This window comes from Periophthalmus magnuspinnatus, chromosome 8 (assembly GCF_009829125.3).
Source record: "Periophthalmus magnuspinnatus isolate fPerMag1 chromosome 8, fPerMag1.2.pri, whole genome shotgun sequence".
Lineage (NCBI taxonomy): Eukaryota > Metazoa > Chordata > Actinopteri > Gobiiformes > Gobiidae > Periophthalmus > Periophthalmus magnuspinnatus.
Window position 1 is genome coordinate 11,401,443 of NC_047133.1, and position 27,966 is coordinate 11,429,408.

At 40.3% G+C, this 27,966-nt stretch overlaps 1 protein-coding gene across 2 annotated transcripts; it reads left to right on the plus strand.

Moving 5' to 3' along the window:
- The first annotated feature begins 273 nt into the window (after window positions 1-273).
- Window positions 274-26,923, plus strand: LOC117375084 (nucleus accumbens-associated protein 1). Of its 2 annotated transcripts, none has more exons than XM_033971337.2 (8): window positions 274-573; window positions 8,501-8,653; window positions 9,398-9,685; window positions 14,646-15,273; window positions 15,761-15,931; window positions 17,875-17,980; window positions 18,638-18,735; window positions 21,551-26,923. In XM_033971337.2, exons 2-8 carry the CDS (start codon window positions 8,528-8,530, stop codon window positions 21,877-21,879), a joined length of 1,746 nt encoding a protein of 581 aa, XP_033827228.1. In that variant the 5' UTR covers window positions 274-573; window positions 8,501-8,527; the 3' UTR covers window positions 21,880-26,923. The 2 variants fall into 2 exon arrangements, with proteins under 2 accessions (XP_033827228.1, XP_055079841.1); XM_055223866.1 differs by lacking the exon at window positions 274-573 and adding an exon at window positions 978-1,243.
- The last annotated feature ends 1,043 nt before the right edge of the window (window positions 26,924-27,966 follow it).

Genomic DNA, 27,966 nt, shown 5'->3' on the forward strand with positions numbered 1-27,966 from the left:
TGTCACGTGTGATGAAAGGATGTCTGGGCGAGTCTGTACTTCACAGGCCTTCCACCTAACAGCCAACAAACACCATGATCCCGATAATAAGTCTCCGCGTCTCATGAAATACGTGCGCAGATCTGATAGCGCCATGTGAGGTCAATCCCAATTGTTTACGGCCGCGATGGGTGCGGCTTTAGTTTATAGGCCTACTTATTTTATATGCGCAGACTGAGTTCACTTAAGTTGACGCACGCACGGACGTACACACACGCGCGCACGCGCACACGGCCTACTTTACCCGATTGCACTCATATATGCGGATAGAGTGAGCGCGCGGGGGGGAGTGCGGCCACTGCGCCAACAGCCAGTCTCCGCGCCGGGATCGGTCTCAGTGCGGCGGTCATGCGTTGGAACGACAGCCGCGCACCCGTGTCCCAGCTCCACTCCCGTCATCCCGTAGTGACTGTACCCTGAATGGCTGCCCGTGCATGGCCCAGTGAAAGCGGGGAGCACCAGCAGTCGGGACAAGAGCGCGCCGCGTCTCCTTATTTGAACCATCTCTGAGCTGGAAAGTTGTCAGCGAGCAGGGTGAGTGAGTGAGTGTTTTAGAGGAATACAGCCCGGGACTGTGTCGTCACATCGGACAATTTTAATGTTAGACCTGTGCAGTGGAGATTTTCTGATACCAAACTAAACTTAGCCTTGATTCAAAAGTGTTCTTATTACCGAGTGACACCTGGAATGTGACCCAGCGGCTTATCAGGTTGTCCCGCGGCTCTTTTGTTTACTTTTTATACTGTTTGGGTAATACATCTTGCATCTGTATTGAGGTTTTGCACTGCTGCTTCAAACATGGCGGATTTCCATGGTAACGCGTGTTTTTTCACGTTCCATCTCGAGCTCTTTTAGTGCTTATTGGTGGTGGGGGGGCTCTTTTTTTTTTTTTTGGAAGGAGGTGTGACCGCGACTTCCCGCTGTGCCCAAAAGGCTTTCCTCACTCATACGCGAGGTCCTTTGGCTTTGCCCTGTCTCCGGGGCTGGCTCGCTGTGCGCCGGCCCACCCCCCTGCGCCGTGCCGCACTGGTTCAGTCTGGCTCGCCCTCAGCTGCTGCGTGTCCTGGGATGACCTGTTGATGTCGGTAGAATGGAGAATAGCAGGGGGAGCGACGAGTCCCCCCATCTCCCAAATATTTAAACATTTTCGGTCAATCGGCGTCGCGGCTGCTCAACTTGTCCTCTACCTACGTTTAGCTTCAAAGTAAGTAAAACAATAATGTTGCTGGACAATGTGGCTACTCGTGTTGTGTCGCAGAAATGCCTCTCCGTTTTAGGATTGCGTGTCTGGGTACGCGGGAGGTGGATGAAACCCAAAATATTTAAGAGTTAGCTTAGCCGTTAGCCACCTTTTAGGCCCAGTGAATGCGGTTAAAGATGGCACGTAACGTCAATCGCTCGCGCACAGGGGGGGGGGGGGGGGAGCTAACCAAATGAGCACGCCGAGGGGGATTCAGTCTAGTCGGGGATAACTACCTGCCTCTTACCGGTGTCCTGGAGGGTGTCTTGCCTGAGTTGCCCCACCAGACTAGCGGACAGACGGACAGACAGATATGGGAAGGCTACTGCTACTGGTGGTGTTGGTGCCTGTGCCATGTCCCAACAACTAATACATCCTTCCTATTTCTCTCCAAACTGACTCGTTTTCTCGAATTCTCCATCAGGGACTCGATCATTTTGTTGTTGTGAAGTTTGCTGCTTTGATACAGTTTATTGATTGTTATATAAAATCAGATTAGAGTTGATATAGACATGGACACACGTGAACCAGGAAATGCCAACAAAATAGACAGGACCATGCCTCAAGTTGTTCTATAAGACTGGCTAAGTAACATTTGTTAAATAATTATTGTCTACATACAGTTTTGAGGTATTATTTCCTTTTTTGTGTTTTAATATTAGATCAGATTGAAGAATTTCATATATCCAAATGTACCGTATTGATTATAATCTATAGGCTTCTGGACAAACCTTTGAACGCAAGTCGTATAACATTTTAGTTTCCTAATTGTCTTGCCTGATTGCTGTTTAAAATGCCAGCACATCAGTTTTTATCTGTAAACAGTCGAGATTACTACAGTATATTGTGCATAAATGTACAGGCAGATTCAAGATAATGAAGAAAACAATGGCCCTATTGGTAAAAGTTGCATTGTGTAACTTTTCTGGTTTAGGTGTTCACTGATTGCTTGTTTACATAGAGATGTTTTTGCCTCTGCGATGGCAAAAGTATTGAAAATCTGATACTAATCAATACTAAAAGTGTCTGATACTAAAAAGTCACATTCACAGGGCAGAAATGAACTTTTCCTGAATAGTTTTAGAATGATCTTGAGGTGTATCAGAACAAATACAAGACACACAGAGGGATTACACAGATATAAGGCCACATGGGAATAGAAAAGAAAGTACTATTATTATCGTGGTATCGGAATGAGTATTGAGTCTATTTCTTAGTATCGAAATCAACTTAGAAATTTTAGTATATTTACAACACTAATTACTGCACATTAGCAAGCTGAGCTATTTTGTATTTGTTTATTATGTAAGTTGTATTGCTCAAAAATTTGTATTCTTACTGTGAACAGAATCGCCTCTTCGCAGAACTGACCTGCCAGTTGACCTGGTAGCGTCACCTGCTTGTCTCCATGAATATAGTTAAGTTTTATTTTTTATGCCATGCTGGGGAACATTTCAGTCAAAGCAATAACATCTTCATGGAGACGAGCAGTTGGGGACTCATAAAATTTGAATTAATAATGTTTGCATAATCTTGATTTGAGTAGTTCTATCCAATTGTCTTTCTTCACTAGAAGATTTGTTGGCTTAAAAGAAAACTATAGTTATAGTTATGGCACCAAACTAGACACAAATAATTTTAATCCACTGTTGAACTGAAACAAAGAAGAATTATATAAATAAAAATACTGGGTCTCTGACGGCATCACCTCATTCCTCAGCCTGTAGGTGAATTAAATGGTGACACATAGAATATCTGTTGTTATTCTGTAGTTTTTATGTGTGTGGATGGATAAATATAGCAGGAATAATGGAACATGTCACTAATATAAATGATGGGGTTCACCATATTGGATATCCCTTATAGCACATGTGTCAAACTCAAGGCCCGCGGGCCAAATGCGGTCCTCCACATCATTTTATGTGGCCCTCGACAGGGTAAATTAAAAGGTATGATGGTCTTAAAATCTAATTTATCAGGAGATACGCAGTTACACAGCCATAATTTTACATCTAGGCAAATGCATATGCAATATTTGTAGCTAGAATAAATAATAAATACAGAAACAGTTAATTAACATGTTGAAAAATGAGTTAGATTTATTTTACATCTGGCCCTTTGAGAGCAACCATTTTGCTGATGTGGCCCTCGTTGAAAATGTGTTTGACACCCCTGCCTTATAGTGTTGTCACGATACTAAAATTTCAAACTCATTTTTGATGCTAAGGCATAGACTCGATACGCAATACCGATTCCGATACCAGAATGATAATTAACAACGCTCATTCTTTAGACACTAGAACGTCATTTTCAACATTAAATTGTAGTACTTTCTTTCCCATGTGGTTTTATATCTGTGTAATCCCCCAGTCGTTCAGGTACTTTCCATTGTGGTCCATGGACGTATACTAGTTTGATGTATGTTCAAATGAGTATCCAGTTTCTGTATTAGGTTTAGTATTGATTAATCCCTTTATTAAATTGACAAATGATCAATACATGAAAACAGGCTCTTGTGCCCACATTCTCGAATCTGGCAACATTGCAAAAAAGGAATAAATAAGATAATGGTTAAAGGCATTTTGTAACTTTTCTACCCACTGCTTGTCTTGTTGGAGATGGTGTTGCTTTGCCTGGAATGTTACACAATATGGCATTCATTGTATCTATTTATTAAATTACAGGTGTTTTTATTGCTAACAAAAAACCTTGCAAAACATGAATTGTTACTTTCACTGACCTGACTTGTAACCTGACCTCACCTGCAGGTCTGGAGATGGAAGTGGGATTAATGCCAAATTGTGGAATATTCCAAGCAAAACAATAAAGTCTCCGTGTGAACAAGCAGGTGACAGATCTTTCACCAGTGCACCCTTTTATAGCAAGGCAAATAACCTAATAATAACTTCCAAAATAGACTATTCTGAATGCAAGTTACCCAAGTCTTTTTTGCAGGGAAACAACAAATTACACTGACACAAAACCGACATATTTTGAAACTCCACGCCTACACTCATAAACCCATTTTATCTAGTCCAAACTATTCAAACTAAGATTTCAAGATTCAGATTAATGTAGCTACAGTAGACATTCCCTTTTTGCAGTGCATGTATCGCGTAGCATCTCTCTAGCTGCGCGCATGTCAAATGAATAGTCTGACCCACTTTCTCTGCTTTACGTCGGGGTCAAGTTGGGTGAAATTTCTGCCAATTTCTGCGCGCTGTACATTTAATGCAACCTGAAACCACCTTTTCTTTTATCCATCCATCCATCCTCCTTTCTTTTCCCTTCTTTTTTTCTGACATTCTTAACCGCTACACCCACCCTGCTTAGTTGGCACCCGCACAAGCACACAATCCCATTCTACTCGAGTGTCAGGGTGAATTGTTCAAACACGCCCTGCCTGCTAGCCTGGTTGATGTGTGTCGGCCATGTTTTTTTATGTGTGTGCTAACGGTGGCTAGCTAACTGTAAACAAGCGGTATTGTCGAGTTTGTGTGTCATTGTGGGTTTGTTTGATTACTGTGTGTGTGTGTGTGTGTCGGTCTGTGCTTAGTATGAGAAGCAGAGGAGATGAGAGAGAGAGGAGGAGGACAAAGGAAGCGCTTCTCTCTTTACCCAACCCAGAGCTTGGCTGATGCCCAGGGAAAGGCTTTGGGTTTGGGATATGATGGGTCGGGATGCACAGGGCGAGCTGGTAGTGTCGGGCTGGATTTTAGGGCTCGCAAAGGCTGCAATTATTTAGATAATAAAATGTCCTCTGCATGTTGCACTATCTCTAATCTACGATATAATGTTGTTTCCTCATTAAAAAAACATACATAGAGTTGTGTTTTGTTTCATTCACACGTTTAACACATAAATCCTGCATATTTTGGCTGAGTTCTTCTTTTATTAGATTATTAGAAACATTTTCAGCTCTGAAATTGACAAACTTTAAAGCTACATCTTTTTTTTAACCTCGTTTGAAACACCAAAGGATATTATGGCAATCTCAACTGAGCAACAGTTAAAACAAAAACAAAATTTGATGCAACAACTTATGGTTATTCTAGTGTAATGTTGAGTAAAACAGTTAAACTAAAGACAAAATAGATGTTAACTTTAAAACTACCACTGGATGACGTCACAGAGTATTTTGAGCTTTGGAAATGTAGACTGTGTGCGTGAATGAAACAAAACACAACTCCAGGTATGGTATGTTTTTGGTAATAACATTCCAACATGAGTAAAAGTTCACATGACTCAATTTTGCATAATATAGGACCTTTGAAATGATGTGATTCTCATATCAGTTTATCAGTTCTTATTTCAATTAAAGGAACTGTAGCCTGTGCTCTTGGAGCTTTAAATATTACTATCACTGTGTTGCCAGAGCCTTAACCTGCAGATAGAGACACATACAAGTTTTTCTTATTCTGAGTATATGGACAGGCCTCATGTGAAAGCTGTCGCTGAACTGCAGAGGCTGTACTAGCACTGATTTATGATTGGCTGCAGGTGTTTGGGGATTAGGCTTTGATAATGATGTTTTAAGAAAATTAACCTTGTAACAAAACTGATCCAATTGTGTAATGTAGCTGTTACTTTCCTGCAAATATGAGATGCTTTGTATAAAAATAAAAATAAACATCTTGGCACGCTCTGTTCCAAAAGCAACTTGTAGTCTTAATAAATCTGTCGACCCAAACAAGATATCAACTGAACCAAAACTATAGTGAATTCAATACCAGTATACATCCATAACTGTCAGAGGAAACATCAATTTTTTTTTAAATTGTTGCTATAAATGAAAGAGGACACATTTCCACTGATCAATGTTATAACAGTTATAACATTAAAGTTGAAAGAAATGCCATCTTTTCAGTCTTTTCAATTTCTTCTCATTTTATTTCTGTACAGACTTACTCATGCCAATAAGAGTAGTCAAAATACCAGATAACAAATGATACTCCTATTTATAATATATTGTTTTGTTTATTTAAAACTATGTAGAGAAACAATATTTAAATGTTAACACAAAAATAACATAACATAAAGAAACTTTGTATACACTGACTGCATAGTTGGCTTACTTAAAGGTACTCTAGGGAACTTTTTTGGTTAAGGGTTTGCCATTTGTTTTCTGCATGTATTTGCATTTCCTGGAATATTATATAGTATGACTTTACACTTAAAAAATACAATGAGAAGCATACATTCTTACTTACATTAGGGGTCACCTATACACAGATCTCACCTGTGACTTTCCCCATTGGCTTCATCTGCTTGTCTGCATGGAGATGGCTCATTTTAATTCCAAATGTTGAACAATTCAGGTAAAGCAAAAACATCTTCACAAAGATGAGAAGATCGCATCTTAAAAAGTACATAAAATCTGAATGCAACAATATTTTTTTTCTCCAGTTAATGGAAGTTTATTTTACTTGTAAAATGTTTTCTGTGAGAAAATTGAACACCCCAACAACTTTTTTTTTTTAAGCTAAATAGTCTTGAATATTGGGTCATGCAAGCAAATGCATTATTTTCAAATTCAAGATTAATTTGAATAATTTCCTTTTATTATTCATATTTCTCAGAGCAGTACTTAAAATGACTTGACTTGTGATCAAACTCATCGAAATATCAAATAAATCATTGTTCCTGTTTTTGTCACTCTCAGTTACATATGGTCTCAATGGAATAACAGGATACAGCTCCAGAGTGACATGACAGAAGTCCATAGGAGTGTGTGGACTTGTTCTAGTGCCTGTGTGAGGACATTTAGTGATGTGAACAGAGGATGTTCACTTTATTTTTAGGCTCCTTGGCTCATGCATCTGACATAGAACAACAGAACGTGACCCAGTTGTCTGAGGCGTGGGAGTTGAAGTGTACAGCACCAAGACGAAGGAGGCAAGATACAAAAAGAATACTCAAAAGCTGTGTAAATACATACATGCACGCATATATATATATATATATATATATATATATATATATATATATAATTATAAATGGACATGGCTTACTTACAAATCGCCACATTCCAAATAAGAAGTGAGCATGGGCGCGCTTCAGCTAGTTTTAGCAACAGGTTTGACTGACAGCGTTGCCAAGCACCTGCTCCCAACCAGCGGGAAGGGGCATTGCTTTCAACAGCCTCACTCCGGATTGGCTCTTTGGTTGCTATGATACCTGCGGTCAGAATTCCAAATATGGAACTCGTCTCTAAATTTGCCCCTATAAACACTAGCTTCAGTTTGCTTCATTTGGTGGAAGCCAAACACTATGAGTGACGTCACACTCCCTTAGTCCACTTCTTTATACAGTCTATGGTTGTGACAGTTGTTTAATTGGCCATAAGCTGTTGGCAGGAAACAAATGCTCAAAATCAATAGTAGTTTGACAGTCTAAAATATTCTGAGACTAACAAAAATTTCACTCTAACAAAAATATTCAAAATGAGAAAATACAGCAACATGTATAGTATACATTTACTTTTTTTCTTTTTTTTTTTGAGAAAAATCTTTCAATTAATTAATAAATTATATTATACATTTTATCACTCCAAGTAACTCTTAAAATTGTCTTAAAATAGTATTTGGGAAAACCAATAAATTTTACTTCTAAAACCAATTTTACTTGGCCAGTAGGCCAGTACAGTTATTATTTATTTAGAAATACAATAAAAAAAGAAAGAACTAACACAATTAAAATACGTATAATTTATTTTCCCAAGCCATGCGGAGCCACAGTATAAGGATCCGCATGTGGCTCCGGAGTCGAGGGTTGCCGAACTGGATTTAGACAATAGCATTAAATAAAAGCACTTTCTTTTATATTACCATGTGGCCTTATATCTGTGTAATCCCTCAGTCGTTCGGGTAGGTTCCACAGTGGTCCAGGGGTGTATAGGTTTTCTGATACAGCTCAAGATCCTTCTAAAGCTATTCAGGAAAGGTTCATTTCTGTCTGGTGAATTTTTTTTAGTATTGATAGCTGCTCAAATGAGTACCGGTATATAGTTTTGATACTAGTTTTAGTATGTGGTTTTCAATACTTTTGACAACTCTAGACAAAGTACTTGTACCATAAATATCATGAGCTTCCCTACAATACTAGTACTAATACTAGTAAATGTTGTACTTGGTGTTAACTCTGTGATTAAACTGCACTGTGGATTTGGACATCACCATCTCATATTATACCCACTGAGTTGATATTTCCTTGTGTTGACAGACACATTCGAGGTGTGCTCGGCGCACCATGGCCCAGACCCTCCAGATGGCGATCCCAAACTTCGGCAACAACGTCCTGGAGTGTCTGAACGAGCAGAGGCTGCAGGGGCTCTACTGCGACGTCTCCGTGGTGGTCAAGGGACACACATTTAAGGTGCCACCACATTACAATAGAATATTCATATGGTCAATATATATACCATCAGGATGTGACTTTTTTGCTCCTCTGCTCTCAAGATGAATAATCAGGGGTCTCATTTTTAAAGTTTATGTGGAATCGATACTAAAAGTGTACATAGGGGAAGAACACAAACTTTCTCAAAGTTCTCTTACCTCTCAGCACAGATCTTCTGTCCCATTTGGCTTTCTTGTCAAGTTGTCTTTTTTATATATTGCAGACTTGATCTGGAATGTCACATACATAGCATTTTTGTACGTACATACGCTTTATAAGTGTGGCTCCAGGGCAATATTTATTTAGTCACACACCACTTCCTTACTCATATCTGAATAGTGCTGCCTTGCTAAAATGTTTTAATGCTTGGATTACATTATAACTACATTAATTCATATTTCAAAATATAGTACTACGCTATACATTGTCCAGTTATAACTCAAAACAAATGCATGCAAATGAACCAGAGTGCACAGCTCATCCTCACTTGGACTCCCACGTGTTTAAGTTTTGCTTTTGTTTTCTCCATATACAGCACTTAATTTTTTTTTGGTACCAGTACTTACCGAAAGTTTTTGGTTAGTTCCTACTTGAAACAGAGTTTCAGTGCCCAGCCCTATCAAGAACAACTAAATGATAATAACCTTCAGAATGTCACCTATAAATAGGAAGTTAAAGCCCACGAATACAACAGACAGCACACTCTCTCCTCTTCTCCCCCAGGCCCACCGCGCCGTTCTAGCAGCCAGCAGCGCTTACTTCCGGGACCTGTTCAGCAGCAGCAGCAGCTCGGGTGGAGGCTCTGGATCAGGGGGATGCTCTGGTGACGTGAGCCCCAGCGTGGTGGAGCTGCCCCCGGCCGTGCAGCCTCAGAGCTTCCAGCAGATCCTGTCTTTCTGCTACACCGGCCGCCTCAGCATGACCGTGGGAGACCAGTTCCTCCTCATGTACACCGCCGGCTTCCTCCAGATACAGCAGATCATGGAGAAGGGCACTGAGTTCTTCCTAAAGGTACTAGAAGTTTGTGTCCATGTCCCCTCTTGTGTGATAATGAGGGACCCTCCCATACCACATTTGATCTATCTGAAATCATGCGTGGTCTGTGAACTGTGCTGGGAGCTTGGACTGCTTGGTGTAGTGGTGGAGTGCCTGCCTGTGCAATAATAGATTGCAGGTTCAATCAAAGATAGACCTATATATTGAGCCGATATTTGCACTTTTTAGCGTATCAGCTGTAGGCCTTAAAATGAAATGTCTTTCCTTAAGTGTACAAATAAATTTCTGATATATTGCTTTGCCTAACTAAAGTGCAGAGAGGCTAATGTCCAAAAGGTGACTACACAGGTTTTACTGATTTGCACTAGTGAAATAAGTTTGTTTTACAATTTTGTGAGAGGGCGCTCCTGCATAATGTTAAAGAGTAATGCAGAAGAAGAGATTGAACAATGCAATTCACTCATAAGTTGACTTGTAAGATGCACTAAAGTTCTTAAAGTAGATTATGCATTACTAAACTACATGGCTTCATCATTCTACTACAGTACACCACAGATTGGTGACAAGTGAACTTTCCATGACTTTTTGCTTCAGGGGAGCCAGAAGTCAGCATGCCTGATAATGTACCTTTAGTGTTGTAGTCGAGACGCACTAATCAAGACCAATACCTGTCCGAAACTACAGGGTCCTGAAACCGAGACAAGACTGAGACCTCTGAGGGTCGAGACAAAGATAAGACAAGACCAATGCCGTGGCCTATTGAGACCAAATCAAGACCATCTTTGCAAATTTCTGCATGTGTCAATATTTTACTGTCATTGTGACACATGTATTTCACAGTTTTGTAGAAATCTATCTCCATTTCATCTGATTAATGCTGATTAAGGCTTAAGCCAAACAAACTTCACTTTACTGAAACTACACATACGAAATGCGCATTGACTTTTTTTGTGAGACTTTTTTATTAGGCAAATTTCAATTTTGGTCCGGTGGTCTTGCTCTTTTAATCAGTGCGTTATGAGGACTGAGCCGATGTGCGAGATACGCAGGGATGTGACCGAGGGAAAAGACAAGGAGCAGTGTGCGGACATGAGGCAGACAGGAAGGACATTTGAAAAAGTTTACCCTGAGGTATGACAAGGGAACACGCTATCGCAGACCAGCCGCAAGCTGGGGGTGTGCGTGTAGCCGGGCAGTGCGCTGGCTCCGAACTGAGAAGCCCCGTGAAGTCCCGGTACAAGTTTATTGCTGACAGCAGCAACCGAGTCTGTGACGAGACTGAGTCCAAGAACCCTCAAGGCAGAGACCAAAACTGAGTTCAAATGTGCTTGAGTCCAAGACACCACCAACACTATAAAAAAAAAAAAGTCTCAAGGCCCGTCCTGACCAAGACTGGTCTTGAGTACAACACTATGCACAGCCACCGCCTCCTTTTTTGCCGTGGATTCGGAAGTTGCTGGTAATGAATGCAACGGGAAATGCCTAGATTGAAGGGCAGCAGAGAGTCACTTTGCTACACTGTCTGGGAGCCAAGGGACAACCTTTGTTCTACTCATTACCAGACACGGTGATGCAATGGCGGCAGGCATAACTGCTTTGGAAAAACACTTTACGCCAAAAGTAAATGTTGTTGTGGAAAGTCATGCATTCAGAAAAAGGAAACGGGTTCTGTATGAAACTATTGTGCAATACGTTGCTGCTTTTACGTGATCTCGCTTCAAAATGCGGTTTTGAGGACAAAGACGGATGAAATGATCGATGACCAACTAATCATTCAATCAATGATCATCTTAATTAATCATCACTAAACATGTGAGTACCTCCTGCATCAGAGAAAGACTTTTGTTCAAACTGATCTAACATTGGAGAAATTACACTTGCTGCACAAATGCTGCCCATCAAGATAAAACTGGTCATTGGACCATCCAACACACTCAAGTAAGCCTCCCGATGCTACTGCTTCACCTGCCCAGAGCGGTTTCAGGCAAACACCTGTTTTAGCTATCCACAGTGCCAAGGCAAAATGTAAGTTCTGTTCAAAAGTTGGCCATTTTGCTTGTGTTTGCCGTTCTGCTTAGACGAGGATTGTGCACAAGATACATTTACCAAAAGTGACTGTGCTGTACTTAAGATAAGATGCCATGCACCAAAGAAAATACACTGCAATAGTACTGCTTGCAAAAAATGCATCAGTGATTCTGCACTACAGTGACATACACAAAGAGAAAGATCCCATTACTGGGTTGCCTCACTGTGAAGGTGTGCAGAGGAGATGTGTCCTCCGGAGACTTCCCGTAAAGGCACCTCTTTTGACTACAAGGAGACTTTATGAAAGCACTGAATGCATGACTTAAAGGTGGCACTGTCCTACCTCCACAAAATGACCAACATGCTCTTGTGATAAGTACAGAGACTGCATCAAACAACTTTGTTCATAAGGTAAAACTTGACCCTACTGTCAAACCTGTGAGACAAACTGTAACAAATGCACGTCCTCCTTCAGATTCTGCTACTCTAAGATCCTTCCTTGGTCTTGTGGTACTCAAAGTTCCTGCCTAACTTTGCAGTTGTAGCCTTCATGAGAAACTGTGCCAACAACAGACTGTATCATCTGGACTGCAGAATCACAGAGCAGTTTTGAGAAAGTAAAGACTTCTTGACAACAGACCTGCACTTACTGTTTGACCATGCTTTACCTGTCATCATTTCAACTAGGAGCTGTTTTCGCTCAAGTTCAACTGGATGGCACAGAAAAAAACTGTTGTTTTTGCCTCACGTACACTTACCAGTACAGGCTGCAAATACTCCACTGTTGAAAAAGAAGCACTTGCGTGTGTGTGGGCCACAGAAAAATTGAGAACATGCTTATAGGGATGGTGCACAGACCACCATGCCTTAACCACGCTGCTCAGTACAAAAGGTATGGGACGTGCTGGAATGCGCATTGCCCGCTGGTCTGCGCATTTGCTCTGATTTGACTACAGTGTTGTCTACAGACCAGGCTCACAAAACTATACTACTGACTGTTTTTCATGCCTTCCTTTGCTCTTCATCTCATTCTGAACCTGAAATAGGTTCTTAAATATCTGCTACACTGTCATCTCTGCCAGCTAAGTTTGATACTGCTTGTGCTACTAGCCCTGAACTTCTTTATGTGCAGAAATTCAAAAAGGTTTGCATGCTACTATTAAAGCATTTAATGACATGCTGGCTTCTTACTACAAACTGAAGGATGAACTTTCCACTAAAGACAACTACATCCTTTTCAATGATAAAACTACCTGCTCGAGTTCAGCGTGTGCCGCTACCTTATAGTCCATTGTGAAAACTTGGACTTGACATAGTTGGACTTTTTGAAACACTACACCTGATTGCCACTTCACTATTAGTCTAACTGACTGTTATTCCAAGTTGGCTGAACTTGCTTTTTCGCATCCTACTACTACAGAGGATGTTTTTCACTTAACTTTTTATTCTCAAAAAACAGAACAAAATGGAGCACTACACGGACTGAATTGTGGTGCACAGGTACCTTCTTATTGACCTGGTGAAAGAGTGGAGGTAAAGAAACCTCTACATGTTCCAAAGGCACACCCAAGATTCCCTCCTCCAGAGACTGTACAGAAAAATGTGGGCACACACTCGGTCCTCCGCAGCGATGGAAAAGTATGGAATGCTACTCACTTTGCAATGCTACTCACAGACTGTTCTCCAGTCACTGAAAATGACTCAAATGATGCTCCTCCTGAAAAATGTGCTAAGGACTATGTTATGCCTTAAAGTAATGAAAACTATCTGTACTTTGCTTGTTTAAACTGTTGAGTAACCATCTGTAAGAACAACTTATCAGTGAAAGTGATATCTTATTTATACTGTGGAATTTGGGTTATTACACTGGGTACTTGTACTATTAGTAATAATTTATTGCTTACTTTATTGTAACACACCAGGTTGTATAGCACTAGCTGAAGTGGCATCTCAGCAGCCATGAGTTCTCACACTGGAGGAACTGAGAAATGTGCCTGACATATGTGTGCATTTCTGGAGACACTTCTACCAAATGGTTCCCATATAAAACTGCCTTCTTTTATTATCATGTACCTGTTACATAACATTCTGTTCCTCGATAATGATTAATTATTTGATAAAAAGCAGATGAACACATCAGTGGAGTATTGGTGGTTTTCAGATGGTAGAATGCAGTGAAAGCATAAGGGGGACAAGAGCCATTTTCTCCTGTGGATTACATTGCTTTTAGATATTTCATGGCAAAGTACAATCCAAAACAGCTCCTATGAAAGGCTGTCCAGACATGCCTCTAAACCTGTAGTTTAAGCTTAATGTGATTTCCTGTGTGACTAGTACATGAAGAAACTGTGTATAGTTGTATTGTTGAGTGTACACAGCCTCTCCCTGTTCATCTGCAGACATGTATGTACACGTGCTGCAGGGACTCTGCTATGGCTTGTGCTGTATGTGTGAACTGAACCCTAGTTATAAGTACAACAGGTCATAACAGGTCATTTGATTATAAAATGTGGAAAGAATTGGGACAAATTCTGCTGTTGATGGAAGTGGTAAATAAATAGTTTGGTTTGAGTTAATAAAGCCGCAGATGGAAATTAAACCACAATTTCCATGGGCTGTACCCTTTTTTTTCATGAGTATTATTAATTCAGCTTTAAGGTAATAAATATTATGAAGCATTTATATCTAGCATACTACCACTTCCAGAAACTTTGACAATAAAACACTTCATAATTAGATGCAGACTGTATACAACAGGCATATTTTGACCTCAAGTGCTGTTTATACTCTATATCTCTACTGGGGACAGACCCATTTTGTTGAAATACATGGAAAGAAGGATACAAGCCCTTTAACTGATTAACTGATTAAGTCTTTAGCATGTCATCTGAATCCAGCCTCCAGTCAAATCTATAGAATATTCTAATGTGTGCATGTCCACCTATAGGTGTCATCCCCGAGCTGTGACTCCCAGGGCCTCCACACAGAAGAGGCCCCCACCTCGGAGCCCCAGAGCCCTGTCACTCAGACCGGTAACGGTGTGTCCCGACCTGCGGCCAGCGTCACCCCTCTACCTCTAGTGTCCCGCGTGAAGACGGAGCAGCCCGGACAGCCCGAAGCCGCAACCCCATACTCTGTGGTGTGCACCCCAGTCGCCAAACGCCTGTGGGAGGGGGGCAGTGTGCGGGACGGGGGTGGGGCAGGCTCGGGTGGAGGGGGCGGGGCCAGGAAAGCGGCCCGATACTCCCAGGACGCAGTGAGGGGCAGTGCCATCCAGAGTCCCGGTGCGCTGGGGCTGGCGATGGGCATGGGAGCTACGGCCTCGAGCTTAGCGGGGATGGTGGGGGGTCTGGGGGGCAATAACGGGGGCACCAATGGCAGCGCGGCGCCGACAGGTCTGGGGATGTCCGATGGAGCCAGCCCGGGCACCCTGAGCACCTACGCCAGCGACTCGCCTATCAGTTACCATGACGACGAGGAAGAGGAGGAGGGCGCAGACGAGAGCGCTGAAGAGCAGTACAGGCAGATCTGCAACATGTACACCATGTACAGCATGCTCAACATGGGGGCTGCAGGTAACCACACTTATCTCTATAGTACATAAAATGCATAATAATAACTAAGTAACCAAGTAAATTGATAAATTGTATTGTCTAACCTTATTCACATGAAAGAATTTGACCAGAAACCATTTTTAAGTAATTGTTCATATCCAAATAACCCCCCTAAAAGAAATCAGTATGTTTTTTCTATTATACTGAAAAATATGACATAAATATGACTACAGTATAGTTAAAGGTGCACTATGTAACTTAGCCTACCTAGCAAAGCAAAAAGGCAAGAGTGGCAGACCATCCAAGAAAAATTACAGTGCATCTTTACTATATGTAGTTGTGAATATTGGGAAACTTTTATTATGAATATGTAATTTTCAATAACCGTAAATCTTTTTTCTTTTAGGCAGACAATTTGTTAGGCCATGTATTGTCTTTATGATCACTATTGTAACTGAAGACAAGCATTACCAAAGTAAATCTGTTAATGAACCCTCTCCTCCCCCAGCCACCGGTGAGCGTGTGGAAGCCCTGCCGGACCACACAGAGACACGCGGGCGTATGAGGGGGCGAGACCTGACCTGTCTGCCTGCTGAGCTCATCGCACAGATCGGCAACCGCTGCCACCCCAAACTCTATGAGGAGGGCGACCCCGCAGAGAAGCTCGAGCTAGTCTCAGGTAAGAGCTGTTTGGCATTCTGTTCATATTTTCCTTTTCTTAGGTTGAAAGATTTCTGGACAAATCTATTCAACACACAATGACTAAATAGTTTGACAAAAAAATTTTGTTTTGCTGCTTTGTTCATAGTCCATTTTCTGCGATCTTAGTGCAAACTAGGTACATTTGTAGTGTGGGGTCCAAAAACAGTTAAAAGTCTGCAGTCTCAAAAGTGTCCACTGCAATTTCAAGTAATATATGACTTTACAAAGGACTGCCCTGAATAAAGCCAGTGTTTTCTGATTACAAACACCTGGCTGCAGGGGCGGAGTTTGAAGTGTGGATACCTGTTAGACAAATCACACTGTTCTGTATACGTCCAGACCCCGCCGCTCCTTCCCCCTCACTCTTTTCTTAAACTGGGCAGTGCCTGGAGGATTAAACAGCTCTATTTGAAATGTGGTTGTAAGTGAAGTTTAAGTGTTTAGTTTAGTCCCTTGATGTGTAAATGAAGTAATGAAGTAGAACAACTTTTTCAAATAAATTCTGAGTAGAACTGTTAATGTATGTATTTTTGACACAGTCCTTTTCTTTTTATATAAATCTGTTACTGTTTTGGCAATGAATGGATCTTTTGACTTTTTATATTGTTTTAGCAAATGCATCTCTAGGGATATTTCACTTGCTGACAAACTAGAGCTGCACCAATACAGCTTTTTCAGTTCCAATACCGATACTTTGGTTTTAAGTATTTGCCAAAACCTGCTGAAAGTTGTTTTTTGTTTTTTTTTCTTTTAAAACACAGTTAAACTATTACAAAATGTATTCAGTTGTTTATGCAACTACTATTTATCCTGCCAGTAACTGAACAGCTTTTAAGAATTAAAGTTCAAACATGAGACGGCCTAGATCAGCCAATAAATCGACATAATGCATCAAATTAAAGGCCCAACCAGGATATCGGCTGAACTGATATCTGATCCAGCAAATTTTCCTGTTATGGTCCCAATATTTGCTACCAGTATCACATTGGTGCATCCCTATAACAAACTCGGTGTCTTACAATGTATTTTGTATTTTCCCAGTTATAATTATCAGGCTATAATATTTTATAAAATGTGAGGTGTCCCTGTAGTTTGTATTCTAAAATAAGTGACACAACTGTAGTTTCACAATGTTTAATCAATATTTGTGTAGAAATCTGTATAACTCCCACCTCTCCGTCCAATGGCTGATTCACTTCACGTGTTTATCTTGTGACTCATTGGTGACACATTGATACCGGGGTGTTGGCACTGGCACATACATACACATATGCACAGAGTGAGATGGCTGGTCTTTGGCACAGGCATTCTGATCACACAGCACATTTACCGCCCATGTGACCAATGTTTACGTCTCACACCCTGGGACTGCCTGGCACAACAAATTTATGCTATTGCTATGCTGGCTCTCAGATGCTATAATAACGTTGTGTAGGCCTTGTGTTTACTCATGATTTTTTTGTTTTTTTTGCCAAAATTGGTGTAGCTAACCAGGCCATATCATAAGTGTTAGGGGCCCATTATACACATCTGAAAACCAATCAGAACTGGGCCATATCATATTGCTGGTGATATATTGCAGTGTACATGGGGATGCTGTGAAATTTAGAGTTGCAAGGGGAGGCAGACAAAAATAATGGCTAATTGCTGCAGCTAAAGCCTAGAGTGACTGGACTGACTGGAGGGAGGCTCTGCAGAGGCCAAAAACTCTAATGATGAAAGGTCAGCAGAATTTATAGCTATAATTAAATTCTCTGAAACAATTACAAATATTGTAGAAGACACTTTTAAGGGACCTTATATCATCAATGCAGTTTTAAGTCATATTGCCCTGCCCTGAAACCAGTAATGTGGATTTTGCATACTATCAAATCAAACTTGCTTTTTTATTAAAGAAATGTTTTTTTTCCATGTGAACAGGTACGTCGGTGTATATCACGCGCGCCCAGCTGATGAACTGTCATGTGAGCGCAGGGACCAGACACAAGGTGCTGCTGCGGAGGCTGCTGGCTGCCTTCTTTGACAGGTCTGTGCCTATTTCTGTCCTGCTTTTAAATCTATTTAGCACTCTGCTTTTATGTGCAAATAAAAGTGTGCTCAAAGTTAGCAGCAGGCAGTGTTTATTTTTATTTTGTTAGTTTCTGTCCATAAAGTTATCATCTAACCCCAATCTTTTGCTAACAAAAACTAAAGAGACATTTCTGTTCATTATATATAATACAGATATAACACAGAACCTCCAGAAGTTACTCACTGATTCATGATTGGCTGCAGGTGCTGGGGTTTAGGTAGTGACCAATCAGATCAGAGAGAGTCATTTTAGGTTTAAACCAACTGGATTTCAGCATTGACTTGCAACCCAAATGAGAGTCAGATAAGGCTCATTCTGTTTTCTGATTGGATAATTGTCTTGAACCAAAACACCAAACTATAACAAACAACTTGGCCATCATGCCCAAAGTTTTGACAATTATAAATAAATGAACGTTTCAGTAGTTATCAGTAAAAGCTATATTTGATTTAGACATGTCTACCTCATATCTGGGGACACAGTTAGGTCGTGCTTATGGAATTTAATATCTTACATACAGCTCCTTTTTAATAAATAATTAAAACTACAAAAAACAGCAAGGTGTTATTGTCATAATAAATGTGAATAAATAGTTTTGTTTTGATGTTCCAGAAATACTTTGGCCAACAGCTGTGGAACCGGCATCCGTTCCTCCACCAATGACCCCAGCAGAAAGCCACTGGACAACAGAGTGCTACATGCAGTCAAATGTAAGCATAATAATGTAGTGAATGAATAAAGTTGTTGTTTTTTTAAGTTGTCAGAATAATCTCACATTTATAACTACATGTGAACTGAAATGCCTCAGTGAGTTACCTAAAATGGACTCACTGAATGCAGACTCATGCTTATGTCATAGATGGGATGGAGGATAAGACTGCTGTAATGCATTTTGACCACTAGGCAGCACCATTTATCCCACGCTGAGAGCAAATCAGTGTCTGAATGTACCCATAATGTAGACAATGAAGTACATATGGTTTGGTAGGTTTTATAATAAATGAAAAACATATTATCTTACGAAACACAATACTCGCAATTAAATAAAAAAGCTGTCAGTCCCAGCTCCTGTGGTGCTGTGCCCTTTAGCAAAACACTTCCCCCATCTTTCCTTTGTTAATGTGTATAATTGATTCACTAAACTAGATGATGGAAACACACAGGTTTGATTGGGTCGATGTTAGAGGAAGGTAATGTATTTTCTAAAGATAAATAAAGGAATGTGCTATTTTAAATACGGTGTGGCAGCCATTCTGTGCCTGCAACTTCGCCATCCGTCACCTTACCACATCCAATTAAATAGAAGTGATGGGTGAACTAAAGTATCATGCTCGTGGACACAATCACGGCTGAGGTTTGAAATGTGGGTGAACCTCTACTGTCACGCTGCTTTTCAGGGTACACTGATGTTGTGCCCTTGAGTAATACACTTCAGCCATCTTATCTAGTAGGAATGTGGTGTGTGGTAGTGAAATTTGATCAAATCGAGACCTATTTCAAATCATCAATAATCAGCTTGGGTCTTTTCAATGGAGAGCTCGACAGCCAATCCTATGTCAGTAAACAAAATATGTAGTTTGGAGCAGAGTTCAGATTCTGGAGGGATGGATAAAATGTTTTTGTGTTGCATGTCACTGGATTGGAAAGAGTTACCGTAAATTTCGGACTACAGAGCGCACCTTGATATAAGCCGCACCAGCTAAATTTGAAGAGAAAATCAATTTTGTACATATATAAGCCGCACCTGAATAAAAGCCGCAGGTTTTCATATTGTAACATGAGACATTTACACAGAAAGACGGTGCACCGACACGCTTTTTTTAAACTGTGCCTGAAAACTGGCACCAACACGACAACAACACGGGATGAACACATCTGCAGGTTTAGAAAATAAAGCTGCACCAACACGGTGCACACTGCTTTTATTTCCTCTGAAAACTTTTGTTGTCTTTTTACATTGACCAAGTTGGATTCATTGATGTCGAGCTTACGTGCAGTGGCTCTATTTCAGGGGTCGGCAACTCGCGGCTCCGGAGCCGCATGCGCCTCTTTCCGCCTCATACTGCGGCTCTGCGTGGCTTGGGAACTAACACAGACACAGCTCACAGTCCTGCGTAAAGAGCCCTGATTTTCAGACGCTGTGCGCACAGGGGTCAGGAGCAACTTTGGCCCGTCCCTAATGACACACTAATAAGCTCGTCCGTAGATGTATCATGAAAATCCTGCTGGAAATCGCCACAGAAATCTATTTGATGTAGTAGCGAGTTTATTATCTGCTCTTGTCTCCGCGGTGACGTATCACGTATAACACATCAGACACGACGCACAAAAGTAGAGCCACAAGCGAGTGAAAATGAGCCAAAACAAAAGTCTTTGGAGATCTTTTTAACAAAGGGGAAAAGGACAACTGAGGAGCCAGAAGAAGAGACTACGACCTCCAAGAAAAAGAAAGATAAATTTAACAGACAATGCCTACTTAAAATCTGGGTTTGTCGCTACAGGTGACTCACGCACAGAGTCCGCTCTGCGTAACATACGGGAAAAGCAAATAAGGCAATGAAACCTTCAAAACTGCTTTGGCACATGGAGAATAAGCACCTGGGATTAAACGATACGCTACGAGTTTTTTTGTTGTTGTTTTTTTAAAGAAACTGCGGAGTAGAGTAGACATAATCACATAATCAGCGCGATGCATGATGCAGCGGTTTGGTGAGTTGTATTTTTTTAATGCACTTAAGTTGTTTTTGCCATATTTATCTGCCACGTGTAGAAGGCTTGTCCGTGAAAGTAAAACCTACATTATTCCGTTACATTATTGTTATTATACAGTGTTATCTTCATTTTAGATGTCAAAAAGTATTTGCGGCTCCCAGTGTTTTATTTTATGTGGAAAGTGGGTCCAAATGGCTCTTTGCGTGTTAAAGGCCGACCCCTGCTCTGTTTCCTTTCTGTTTCTTTATCTTAAAAACTGCATCATATCCATTTCATGATGCGCAAAATGATCGTTCAAAATCAAAACTAGTGAATTCTTCAGAGCAGAATCTTTCCCCACGTCTGTCTCACTTTTACGTTTACAGCTAGAGAGCGCACCCCAGGGGCCGTTATCCAGTAAAATTCCATATATAAGCCGCACTGCTGTAAAAGCCGCAGGGTTCAAAGCGTGGAAAAAAAGTAGCGGCTTATAATCCGAAATTTACGGTAATTTGTTGTCTAATCCAGTGATTCTAAACCACAGGGCCGCAGTAGAATATAATGCATTTAATATGAGACTGGGGCCCAAGTTACTTTGTACAGAACATCGGGCCCTGAGGTTAAAAAGGTTAATATGTTTATTAGTAGAAATGTATTTATCCTTTTTTGTTGTTTAGTTTATTCTTTTATTCATGAATTATTCATTCATTATTAAAAACCCTATTAATTGGAAATTAAATAAATCCGAAATCGATATTAGTATGAGGAACAAAGTGATTATTTTATACCATACGAATATTTATACCTCAAATTTTTGTTTCCTTACCCGCGCAGTCTATTGCCAGAACTTCGCCACCAGCTTCAAGGAGAGCGAGATGAACGCCATCGCGGCCGACATGTGCACCAACGCCAGACGGGTGGTCCGCAAGAGCTGGATCCCCAAACTCAAGCTGCTGATGGCCGAGAGCGACGCTTACTCTGCCTACCTCCCTGAGAACGTCAAGACGGAGGAGGACGGGCTGGTGGCGACGGAGCCAGGCTTTGACCCCGCCTCTTTGGAGTCCAGCGGGGGTGGAGCCTGCGGGGGCTTGGAGTCGGGGGGCGGGCAGTCATCAGGGGAAACTCTGTCAGGAGTAGCCGGGGACGCCGCAGCTTTGTTTTGAACTCCGTGTTGGGGCGTCTGACCGTATAAATGATGAATGAGTTGAAATTACTTGAATTAAGAATATTTGGCTTGGTCTGAGTAGTTTTAAATAGATTTACTTTGGGCATATTAGATCTAGATTATAATTTTTTTTTAAGCCAGTGCGTAACTTTTTAGCCAACAAATAAAAATAAAATAAAAGCATGTTTTTAATTTTTTATCCATTGAAAAACAGGCATTCTTACTGGAAACTGCATCTTACTCCACAAACCTGAGTCGTACTTTGCCTGTTTCCATAGAAATGTCATTGCTTTGCCTATACTCACTATGGCATAAAACGTATCTTCATAGACAAATGTTCCAACGTATTTTTTTAAATTTCTATTTTCATGGAATCATGCACCTCCAGAAAGTTATATACTGTACTTTTTAATACACAACTGGTCTCTAGATTTTTTTTGGCCTAATTTCAAGGATAAAAAAAAATACAAAACGCAACATTTATTTGATCACTTTATTATAATTCAGTCTTCGCATTAACTTAAGAAAAGCAAAATACAAACTTAATGCATTGGCAGAATTTATTTGCCTTGAAATAAGAAAACAAAGTCTTTAAACCAGCTCAGTATATCTTGGAAGCCACATAATCTAGCTCTAGTAAACAAAACAAAAGTCTAACCTACTCAAAACTACTCAAATCAAGATCAGCCTTTCAAAATTTAAGTCATCACAACTCACACATTCATTTTTGCAGTCTTCCCCCGTGCTTGCTCCTCCATGTGACTTTTGTTCCACACTGCTTGGGCCCAACTATGCGCCCGCTGTAACCTGGACGTACGTAAACACATTTTTTTGCTTTGTGATGAAACGAAAAACAAGCAGATTGAAAATGGAACGGAGGGCGAGAGGGTGCGATTCCCCTCTTGATGATTCATGAATACATTCCCTGGACAGTAGTGGGCGGGTGTGCAGGGTCAGGCTATAATAGGGGGGAGTGACTGAGTGAATGTTTTTCCTCTATGCAAGCCTGACCTCTTGTGGTGGAGTTTGGGAGTCGATTTGCCCCCTTCATTTGAACACTACCTGAGCTCACCATCTTCCACTCCTACTAAAGTCCCCTTCACGGCACCTGTCCTCTCCACGCCAGATATATCTCACTATGTGTCACTGTGCGGTGTTGGTCCTGAATTATACTGTAAAGCACTGTAAAAATATCTACACAGGTTAAAATGACTAAAATTCAGAATGTTTACCTAGTTTTGAGTTGTCTTGACTAGATTTATTTATTTAGTTGGTGGTCTAAATTTCTGGATTTGTTTTGAGGTCATTCTGACTGGTCTTGATTCTCAAAAATGTTTTAATGTTGAGTTTACACGAATAGTTTATGTCATACTTTCCCATCTAAAATTTTATGTTGGTTGAAAATGACCATTTTAAGTTTCGCTAAATCAAATTCTTGCTTTTTATATTCACAAAAAAAACTGACTATTTTTTAGGGATTTTTTTAGCTTTTTTTTTAAAACTGTTCTTACGTCATTGGTAGATTATATGGTAGCTTTTAAAGAAAATATGAAACCAGTTGGAAAGACCTCAATAAAAGTCCATAAATGCAAACTTAATAAATATAAACCTGATTAGAAATTCTGAATTCAAATGATTTTAACTTGCATAGATATTGTTTTTTACGGTGCGTTTTTCTTTTCTAAATGCATGTTCCTCTTTCTATGATGTGATCAGGAGAGAAGGCAAGATTTTTTACTAAGATGATTGTAAAGTAAATTTAAGGGCAAATGGTAATCAAAGATGGTCAAAGATATTTTTAGAAGTATATTTATATGATTAGAGTCCATGCCTGGCATGTTCTGAGCAAAGAGCGAGGGAGTTTAACTTCACTTTATGTTTTACTAAAATCATATATCACAATAAGGTAAACATATTTTTGCAGAGACCATAGTATAAAAATAGCATTGCAGTGTTAACATAGGACCTCCTATAGAACCTCAAATGGCTGGCTTATAGTAGACGGGACTATAGGTTTCAGTCTTTCAGAATTCTTTAAAAAAAAAAAAAAAAAATTGGTTGACTGATTTCGATGCATTTCATTCTAAAGAGTAAAGACTGGTCGACCTGGCACGACTGTTGACTGTTGAGCTCATGATCTTTAGTAAAAAGTGCAACGTCTGCCTCTGTGATGAAGCTTATTCCAACATTAGTGGAGAAGTGGGCGGAGACTTTGAATGTGCCTTTAAATGAACCAATAATCAGACGCAGCGATGTCAGGGGAAAGCAATATCCTAAAAGGTTATGGTACTGTGTATGTGTGCATGTGTCTGGTACGTACACTGCAGACAACGGAATACACTCAAAAGAACTCAAATGTTGACTTCAAATGAACTTTTTCCATTTCGTTTTTATGTTGCTCCAACACAACTTTTTGAGTTTTAATTTAAAGTAACTACAATTTTAACTTTGAGTCAACGTAAAATATTTACATGGAAAAGATATTGGTTTTGACATTTATTTAAAGTCAACATGTTTTGTTTTATGTGTTAAAGTTAAAATGACTTGAATTCTGAATATTAAACTTGCTTTTTTTCTTCTTCTTTTTTTAAGTTAGTAAGACTCGATTTTGGACTATTTTAAATCTATCATGTCTGTCAAATTTGTATTTACTATTTTAGCTGAACTATTAATTACAATTGTCTCTGCCCTCTGACAGATATGTTTTTCTTTTAAATAACTAGAGCAAATTTATATTCCCAAGTCCCCAAATCTACACAAACTAAACAGACAATTCAAAACATGTTTGCAAGTTTGAGTCATTTTAACCTTTCCAGACATTCCGTTTTTTCACAGTGTACATTTTATATTTATGTGTCTAATGCCCATGACGTAGTGCCACCTTGAATTTTAGAATCCAAAATGGCTGACCTGTGGGACTTTTGCACCTTCCGAGGCGTAGAGTGAAGGCTGGAGCACCTTAAGCGAAAAGCACCTTTTCACTGTTGATGTGTAGCAATCAACCCCCTTTAGCTTTCCCGTGTGTCCTTTTCAAACTAATTTCACTGATTTTCTTATTTGAACGTGGCACAGTTGTGTTGTAAATATTTGCGAAGACTGTTGAGTTGAAACCCAAGTGTTCTTTTATTTACCGTTTCTTTTTTTTTTTTAGAATTTCTTTTCTGTGTGCCATCTATTAGCGTGTTTGTTAGCATGCATCCTTGCAGTTTCGTATTACAGAACGATAATGGCGCTAGCGAAAGGAGAGGAAAACCGGTAACTTCTAAATGTTTGATCACACTCTTTTCTGTTGATGTATTGTACAATATAAGCATGTTTCACAATATTACTGAAAACTCCACCTGGTTCGTACGGGCAGACAAACTTAGTACTGTGTTTTGAATGGACTTAGGGTATCAACAACGACAAAACCTCAGTTGGCCTAGCGCTGGACTGTAAACCCACACACACTCCGATACCTCTGAGGCCTGTTGATGGAATCCGGGTTGAATTCAAAGAAAGTTCAGGTTTACTTTGAGCAAACTCTGAGTTAAATAGTTAGTTCAAGATCAGCGTCGGTCGCCATTGTGACAGACTCTCCAGTGTCACCCCAGCTTGTAACTCTTGAGTTTGAAGATCCGGATTCCCGCAACAAGCCAGTGGACTCAGCCAGACTGTTGTGCTTCCTGTCCCTCAGACCTCTGTCATGGCCGCTTCCCAATTCTCAAAACTTGATTACCTCAAACTCCTTGATTCCTTTGCCAAAATCAAACCATTTACAGTTCAATGTCTTCTTCGGTTGAACTATAAACTTAAAATGCAATTTGGACAAGAAATAAACAAACCCAAGACATCCCCGCCATCTTGATTATTTTAAAAACTAGAACCTTAAGCGATTATCTGCTATGAAGTGGATGAATTTACATGAAACAAATTGAACAATATGACCGGTTGGCGCGGAAAATGTCAACGAAATCGCCTTGTAAACAATTTTCAAGTTTGAGAATTGAGACGCGGTTCATGAGTACCACTTCCACTAAACGGGTGTCCATTGAAGCAAGGCAGTGACTTCAGGTAGCTAGATCTGAATACACCTCAACTTCTTTGCTTCTCAGTGTTCCTCACGGCACTGCGAGGCTCCTCCTATATATCGTCTGATCCACCTCCGCGACAACCAGACGACGCAGATGCAGTAAGCTGTTGCCATGTTCAGTCCAGTAAGCATAAAGAGAAGCTACAGGAACAAAACGTGTAATGTGTTATAAGAAAGAATTAAGGGAGCGCAAAGGGAACAAATTTTCAGATACCGTCTATGGTATTATCAGTGTTAACAAGTTCTATGGAGCCCAAAATTACGCAAATTGTACTACGATACCAACTACGTGTATTGCTTATTGGATATAAACCCTTTACTTTTTTGCGCAACCTTATTATACCTGAATTCTGCAAAGCTGTTGTGTTATAATCCAAATGGTATAGTTTACTCAATATGGAGGAGCGACGTCAACTCAAAAATCCTTGTTTATTTGAATTACCGCTAACACTTTTGAAGCATGTACAGTATGTTTACACAAATTGCGTATAGACCCAACACTTGAATGGATTACGGCGTGGCACGGCTCCAAAACCCTTTTGTTTTTCACTGAACAGTACATATAAATATATACATAACTATAAATATGATTATATACATGTATAGATGAATACTGTATATTACAAACTAGATGCACCCACATAGCGGTTCTTCATGTTTGTTGTGCACTCGCAGCATGACCGATCAATATTTAGCCCGACTCGCGCTTCTTCACTATCAATGTGTGTGTCTGTGTTAAGCCTGTAGCACCAGTGGCCCTCCTGTCCGGCTCCTCTTCCTCCTCCTCCTCCTCTTCCTCTTTCTGTGTTCCAAGTGCCAATAACTTTGTGAAAAGCCCTGTAACTGTGACCCGACATTATCCAAGGTAATTGCACATTAACAACTGTAAAATAAAGGCGAATCCTATAGAGAAAATGTCAACGACTATTGACTAAATGATGAATATCGTAATAAAAGATTTGTAACATTTTTGATGGCTCTTTTTTGTATTGTTTGTTTGGGGTTTTTTGGGGGCAATTACACGAAAAGGTTCCATTACTTAGTTGTCACGTCAAAGTATTACTGCTGAACATTCTACGAAAAGCAATATCAGTAAATAAAACAGAATTTTATTGGCAATTAATGCTTGGTTTGGTGGAGTGGCGTGCCTGTCCATGAAGATTCATGGAAAATGGAAGGTTTTTGACCCATCACCTAAAAATCTACATAGTCCCTTTAATTCATGCATGTTTGAGTAATCCTGTTTATTCATGCCATTGCCCACAGGTGAAATGCTCTGTTCCACCTTATGACATCATCCAGTGGTAATCCAGGAAATTCATATTTATAATTTATCATGATGAAATATCCTTCAGTGCAATGCTGGTTGTTGATGTTTAGCACTGTTTGGGTGACTACATGTATTTTCAAAAGTGATGAAAAGCATTATAGGGTGAACTATAATTTAACCTGCATGTAGTTTTCCATTTCCACCACAAGAGGGAGCTCCTACCGCCCATAGCCTACTATTATCTTTACTTATTACACTTCTGCCACTGTGTGTGTGCACACCAAAGTCACCCAAAACAAATGTCTATGTAGATAAATGCTATTAAAAATTCCCATTGGTCAAATATAATGCTTCAGTGGACAATACAAAAATAAATACAACTGTCCTAATATGGTCATGGAAGTCTCAGTGCTTGGTATTGTCGCTTTAAATGGCCTGAGAAAACCAGGGCTCCCACTGACGTCATGGGTTTCCTCTGCATGTGCCACCGCGACAGGATGTGCCTAATATGGACATGAGAGCCTCCCCCCTCCTCCCCCCCCGCCTCTTCCTGCTTCCTCCGACAGGAAGCAGAGAGGAGGGGGAAGGGGGTAGAGTGGAAACAAGCTCCGGGGAGGTACAAGTGTGGAGGAGGCAGACTTCACAGCCCGGGCTATTTCTGTACCGCTACTGACAAATGGGCCGTGTGTAAAGTAGGCCAAATATGTACTCAAGGAAAAGTACTGTCCACTCAAAACAGCGTT